We start from the raw sequence: 6,850 nt of genomic DNA on the forward strand, positions 1-6,850 counted from the left end.
CTTTAAATAGAGATAAATATTCCTCAGGATCAGTATGAGGATTAAATAACCTAGAGTATAGAAAGTACTTAGGGCAGTGTGGGGGTATGGTATATGGTAATTTGGATGATGGTTGTGATGGTGATTATAAGAAATCACTAGATTTGAAATCACCTGTAAACATTTGGCTTGGACTTTCTTAATCTTAAAGTGAGGAGATTTAGTTATGGGAACATAGTCATGGAAATAACCATCAGTTTCAGTCTATGTATATGGGCCCCTAAAATCACTTACTCTAAACTGTATTTTTTTAAGAGCCCTAGAGGAATGATTCTCTCTGTCCCTCCTCTAAAGTAGCATTATTTCAGCACTTCTGGGAAAGCCTGTTTATAGGACTTTTGCTTCCTGAGTGCCCCTGGGGAAATTTGATTAAAACATCATGTTGATCTAGAAAAGTGGGTGATTACATTAAGGTTTGCCATGGCTGTTTATGACCATAAACTGATACATCTGAGGATGTAAAGGGGACAAACAAGATGAGGAATAAAGGAAATAATTCCTCATTTCTGAAGCAAACAACATTTCCCTGCCCAAATGAGGAGCCCTCTTCTAGCACCATGGCCCATTCTGACTCTGCAAAATCACTTATAGTGTAATTCACATTCCTTTGGGACTCTCTAAATAATTCTCTAAACTTGAGCCTCCTGGGGAAGACCCAAGACATTGTTCTGGCATATGAGGTCCCCAGTTGCCTATGGCATAGTGTCCGTGCCCAGGAAAGCTGGCTCTGCTGTTGGACGTCACAGCAGGCAATGGCACTGTGAAGATGATGAACAAATCATGCCGGCATTCCACAGGAAGTCCCATTTTATTTCTGCAGGGAAGCAGTTTTTACTCTAGAATCAGTGCTTAATCTTGCCCCCTACGAAAAAAAAAGAACCCATACCCTAGCTGTTGGCTCTGACAGTAGAAATCTTAAAAGGCTTGAGTTCTCAAGAGTCAAGTTAAGGGCGACCTTAATTTAGCAGGAGGCCTTCAGAAACATGCCAGGGGATTCCCACTGTACCACTCAGGTTACCGTTTTGAAATAAAGCACCGTCGATGACAGCTTTAGTAGAAGGTCAGACAGTGGGGATCCTTAACCTCTATCCCACATTTACTTTTCAGATGATGTGAGTGCTTGGAAAACAGTTATGGGGAACATCCTAGAAAAAGCATTTTCCCCTCCGCGTGGGGTTCTCAAACTGATGTGTCCAGCTGGGAGAATTGTCCCTGAGAAGTAAAATATTCCATATAGTGATCGAAGAAGGAGAGGCAAAATGAGGTTTCCAGGAAGAGGTTTGTGGGACAGAGTGGGGGGCAGTGACTCTTCTTTTCTAGAGTATGACAGAGCCTGGCCTCGGTGGTGCTTTTGAGAGCACCTGCACTAGGTGAGGAATCGAGGGCACCATCCTTCCAAGCCATTCGGCAGAACTCTGTCCTCACAGAGAACAGCTATCATGTCGGGTTATAAACAGTCTGACTGTCTGAAGGGAGGCTCTCTCCCTTCCCTGCCCTCACAGGAAGGGAAACCAACCGTCCACGCCTAAACTTGTCCCTTTTGTGAATGTGGGCGTGTGAGAACAATAGGGGTGGAATGCGAACTTTAAAAAGAAGGGCGAGTCCATCTAACAATGCATCCAAAACAAACATTACTCCACTAGGTGCTCAGGAGATGGGCAAAGAGCTCTTTGTGTTCCCTGTAACTGTCCCTGCCACACCCTTTCTGTCAGTAAGTGGACCAAATTCACTGTCTCAAGATGCAGATAACGTTTGGTCAGCCCAGTACCCACAGAGGAACTGACGTCTTCCTAACTGGAATCCTCTGACCACCTTCCCAGTGCTTCTGCCACTTCCCCTTTCTTCTCATTATCACCTTTCCTCAGTCTGGAAGAAGAGCCATAAAGGAATAAGACAGTTCACATTTCCCGAAACCACCTGCCACTGTTGACCTTGACCAGAGCTTGCTTTCCGGACAGGAATTGGGGCGTCCCCTTGATCAGAGGCCCCCTCCTCAGCTTTTGCGTGCTGCCCACCCCCAGTTCTGCCTGCAGCCCTGCCACCCCTCCCCACTTGGTCAAGGAAAAAGACACACAGAGCCTGGCCGTTTCCACACCCACCCTTTATTGGACTCAGCCCACAGGCTGGCTCCAGGCCTTCACTCTTCTCAAACACCGCCCATACAGATTTAGGAAGGTGCCATCATTCTGTGAAGACACAGAGCCCACCCGTGTCTTGGAGCCTCAGGTTGAATCACCAACCAGAAGGTTGCAGGTAGGGGAAGGAAACAGGCAGACCAGAAAGGCAAGGCTCTTCAGTGAAGGGGATGTTCTGAAGGGAAAGCCTGGGCCCAGCAGTCTTCTGAGGGCACAGTGAATGCTCAGGAAAGACGCTCAGGGCGGGAGGAGATAGACCTGCTAGTGTCTATATGGCAACTTTGAGGAGGCGCTTGATGTCAGGCTCGATGTTGATGGTTTGGAAGGTGCGGCTGTAGCGGCGGAAGGGCTCCCCTTCCGGCCCAATGAGGAACTTCTCAAAGTTCCAGGACACATCTGAGCGGCGCACGGGGCTCCAAATGATGAACTTGGGATCGGTCATGAGGGAAAACGGGTCGTCATAAGGGTAGGGGAGCTTATCCTTCAGGTAGGCAAAGACAGGATGCTCATTCTGACCATTCACATCACACTTCTGGACAAGGGTGAAGGTGGGCTGGAACCCACCCCCGGGGCGGACGTACTTGAGGCTGTTCAAGATCTCTTCATTCTGACAGTTCTCCTGGGGGAGCAAAGAGACAAAGCTTGGAAAAGGCAAGGGGAAGATGGAGAATCTACACAGCCTTTCACTCTTCTGTACTCCACAGGGTCATTCTTTCTAGGTATCTTCCCCCTTCCTGAAGAAGGCAGTGGCACCCCACTTCAGTACTCTTGCCTGGAAAATCCCATGGGTGGAGGAGCCTGGTAGGCTGCAGTCTATCCCCCTTCCTATTCCGTCTCTTCTTCATTCGTTTTGCCCTACTATTGACTCAGAGTTTTCCCTCTCAGAGCTATTGTCCTGATGGTTTGCTGTTGTTTCTGAAAGTTCTCAAAGATCCTAGTTTGGCTGTTCTTGTACTGAAGATTTAGCGCTTTTGAGCTGTTGCTTCTCTCTCGATCTACCCTGAGCAGTTCTTAGGGTATGTCTGAATCTTCAAGGAACCTTCAGCTCAGGGAAGTAGAAAAGGAAAGGGGGCTCAGGTCACACTGCCTAGAACCCTTCTTCCACTTATGTAGCTGCAGGCACACACACATACACAGAGCCTGCACACACTCACATCTGCATGCACACACACTCACATGCCTGCCACCACCTTCCCTTTCCTTCTGTCCTGATTGTGCCTCTCTTCTAATTACCTGTGAGTGTTGAATATAGCCTCGGCCTCTGCCCTACTCAGCTCCTCAAACTAAAGGTGAAATTGAAGTCTAGAAGAATGGGATTTATAGCTTCTTCCTTTCATCTTGCCTCGTCCTAGATCTGAAGTACAAGTAGGAGAAAACTTTGATGAAGGAGAACCCCATCCAAGGAAGACTAGCTTTCAGGTGCCATATAAAGATAAAATAGATTAGCACCAACAATGAATGTACTGTATATGAAATTACTTCATGGCCACCAGGCATGAATTAAATAGGATAAAGGGTTTAGGCTTCTGGAATAGGCCAGGGGAAGGGGAAGTTACGGAAAAAAGTGCAAGAGGGGCAAAAGTTGTGCATGTGTAATTATGGTTCCTTCCTCTTAGACCTCACCCTCAGCTAGAATGCTTTAGCTCTCAACCCATTACCTGTCTTCTCTCCCTGCTGCCAGCCCTGTCTTATCCCTGCTTAGGATTCTCCACCCCTGACAACCCTCAAAGGCCCATGGAAACCCTTATTTTCCATCCCCACCCCCAAGTCTAAGAGTCCGGTATCTCCCTCTGGGAAAAAGTTCCCGCCTCTGACCTACTAGAACCGATTAGTACAGTCAGTTCCAGGCCGTCATGACATCTTGAGCCCAGAGTTGATGGCTATTAAAGTCTTATCTCCTAATGCACATGGCTGGCTGGCTACTGGTACATTATGAATTCCCTCCAGCAACTGGCTGGCCTGAAGTGGTGGCTGGAGGCACCTGTGAGGAGGTTTTGCCTCTTCTATCTCTCTTGTCCTGGCCACGTCTAGAAACGGAGTTGAGACGGGGACGGTACAGTGAGAGCACTCATGGTTTGGGCTCAGGTCTGTCACAACCAGTGACATTTCAGCCTTCCTGCCTGTATCTCTGCCAATCTCTTCCTTGCCTTCAGGCCTCTGTGAATTGAACCAAAGGGATTATAATTGGAGGGTTCACTTAGGGACATTCTGCCTGCTTGTGCTATTAAAATCCTAAGTGAAAATAGAAGAATCCCTAAAAGATAACTTGAGTTGTGTGGGCTAAAGATGTGTAACAACTTGACCCATTAATCAGGGACATTGAGGAGCATATGATACCCAGAGGCAACACACGCACTTTATAAACCCTTTGCCTTCCCCCAAATTCACTGTCCACTTGGCTGCTTTCAAACAAACAAACAAAACCTTTCAATCTAAATAATAAAGTTGCTTGCTTTTTCATATTTATATTTTCCAAGTTACTTTTGTAGCTCTTACACTATCAACCTCACAATAATCCTTCGTGCCCAGCTCTTCTGACCCCATGGACTGTAGCCCACCAGGCTTCTCTGTCCATGGGATTTCCCAGGCAAGAATACTGGAAAGAGTTGCCATTTCCTTCTCCAGGGGGTCTTCCCGACCCAGGGATCGAATCCTTGTCTCCTACACTCAGGCAGATTCTTTACTGCCGAGCCACCAGGGAAGCCCTCCTATATGAGACAAGTGGTATTATCCCTAGTTTATGGATGAGGAAACCAAAACAGAAAAATTGAGTGGGCACTGACCCATTAAATAGCAGAATCAAGTCTAGTGAGAACAACGGTCTCCTGAGTCAGTTCAATCCTAATTTGATTCTTTATCTTCTGTTTCCTTCATCATTCATTCAACAAATATTTAATGAATGTCTTCTATACCCTAGGCACCAAGGACACAGTGCAGAGAAAACCAGACCTGGTACCAACCCTCATGGAGTGAGTGTAGTGGGAAGACAAGAAACCATGAAAATCCACATCTTTGGTGTGCTGTCACAGACAGACTCATACTGACTTCCCCCAGTACTCACCTGTACCTATAGACCTTGCTTAACAAAACATACCCCATAATTCCAGACACTCCAGCACACAGTCATTCTCCCCCTCTCCTTAGTCCTCTAGAGCTTCAGCAGTCCAAGTCCAGGGACCTCTCACCTGATGTCCAAATTGATTGCAAGGGAAGCCAAGAACCACCAGACGCCTGGGGAAGCGGCATTGCAGCTCGTTGAGTTGGGTGAAGTCCCGGGTGGTTGTGCCTCAAAGCGAGGCCACGTTCTCAATCAGCACTGCCCTGCCTCGGAATGTATTGAAATCTACCTTCTCCCCATCCAGGCTGATAGCACTGAGGTCGTAGAAGGACTTGGCAATGTAAGCCATGATGGACGTGCAGAGTGAGTGGCAGAGCCTTGTGAGCCCACTTAAGGGTCGATTAAAGGGGTGGGGAGGAAGGAGGAGCCAGGAAGGATCTCACAATGGGGCTTTGAGCATCCCCAGGATGACTTAGCAAAAATAGTCACCTACCTGTAAGTGCTGTTTGAACAAGAAACTTGCTCCTCCTATTTACAGACTCTGAACAAAGCCACCTCCCTGCCCCACCCGGTTGGCAACCTGGGAAGGGCCAATGTGTTATCTCTGAGTAGACATCAATAATTCACTGCTTGCGGGAAACCAGAGCCCCAGTGGTCGGAGAGGAGGAAAAAAGGGAGGGAGGGAAGCAAGACTGACTCCTGTTTGCCCCAGCAAGTGGTTTTCACTTGGCACAGACGTTTATTGCATGCCTGCTGAGGGCTGAGCTGTGAACTGTGCAGTCGAGAGGCCAGGGTCTGCCGCGGGCTGAACGATAAGGAAGGGAATTGGGTGCATGTCCCCTTGACTCAGACTACCATCGAAATACACGTTACCATTTCCATTTCTCTCTTTGGCCATTACCTTCCACAAGCATAAAATCAAAGGGACCCTTGGGAGGATGGTGTGTGATTTTCTAAAATAATGGCTTTCGGTGCTTCAGCTTGCACCCAGTCTGAAGAGGTGAGGCTGTGTTTGTCTTGAAAAGTCTTTCAGTGAATGATGGTACTTGTCCCAGAGGGTACATCTGCCCTTGCCCCTGCTCTGAGCCATCTCCTCTAATACCCCTCACCCTGCTCCCAAAGGGTCAGGAGGATGCAGTCGATTGTGGCTGGGATGACAGAGAGGAGTCACAGAGCAGGTGGGTAAACTCGGGGAGGGGGTTTACCTTTTTGCAGACAAAGGCTCAGGTCCTGAAGACTTTCCAGAGGCAGTTGTGCTGGTCATTCTCCACAGAAGAAAGTGTGCAAGGAGTCGAAGCTGCTGTGGTTCTAGACCCAGCTAAGCCACTCAGTTTTTCAACACATCTGGGGACCTCCTAAGGGCTCTCAGGGGAGCAGAGCCCTGGAAGCCCACAGAAACTATAAAGGCCTAATACTTTATTCTTCCAAACGCCCATGGATGCAACAAATCAGGGGTTTGTTTTGTTTCTTATTTATTTTTTAATGCCAGGATTTTTCCATCAGTAAAGCTGGCAATTAGGCTTTACCTGGTTTGGGGATTTTAGAGTGAAATTTCAATAACAGTGCAGTTGTTTACTAGAGAGTGTGTTCACAGGTATGTGTCCCTTGGGAACCATCT

The 6,850-nt window shown here is 47.7% G+C and overlaps 1 protein-coding gene across 1 annotated transcript; it reads right to left on the reverse strand.

Annotated features, from left to right (window-relative positions):
- Positions 1-2,122: 2,122 nt before the first annotated feature.
- Positions 2,123-5,853, reverse strand: GPX2 (glutathione peroxidase 2). Its single transcript, XM_061429145.1, has 2 exons — positions 5,360-5,853; positions 2,123-2,793 (listed from the first exon to the last, which is right to left on the reverse strand). Exons 1-2 carry the CDS (start codon positions 5,579-5,581, stop codon positions 2,443-2,445), a joined length of 573 nt encoding a protein of 190 aa, XP_061285129.1. The 5' UTR covers positions 5,582-5,853; the 3' UTR covers positions 2,123-2,442.
- Positions 5,854-6,850: the final 997 nt, after the last annotated feature.

Source organism: Bos javanicus, chromosome 10, assembly GCF_032452875.1.
Source record: "Bos javanicus breed banteng chromosome 10, ARS-OSU_banteng_1.0, whole genome shotgun sequence".
Classification (NCBI taxonomy): Eukaryota; Metazoa; Chordata; class Mammalia; order Artiodactyla; family Bovidae; genus Bos; species Bos javanicus.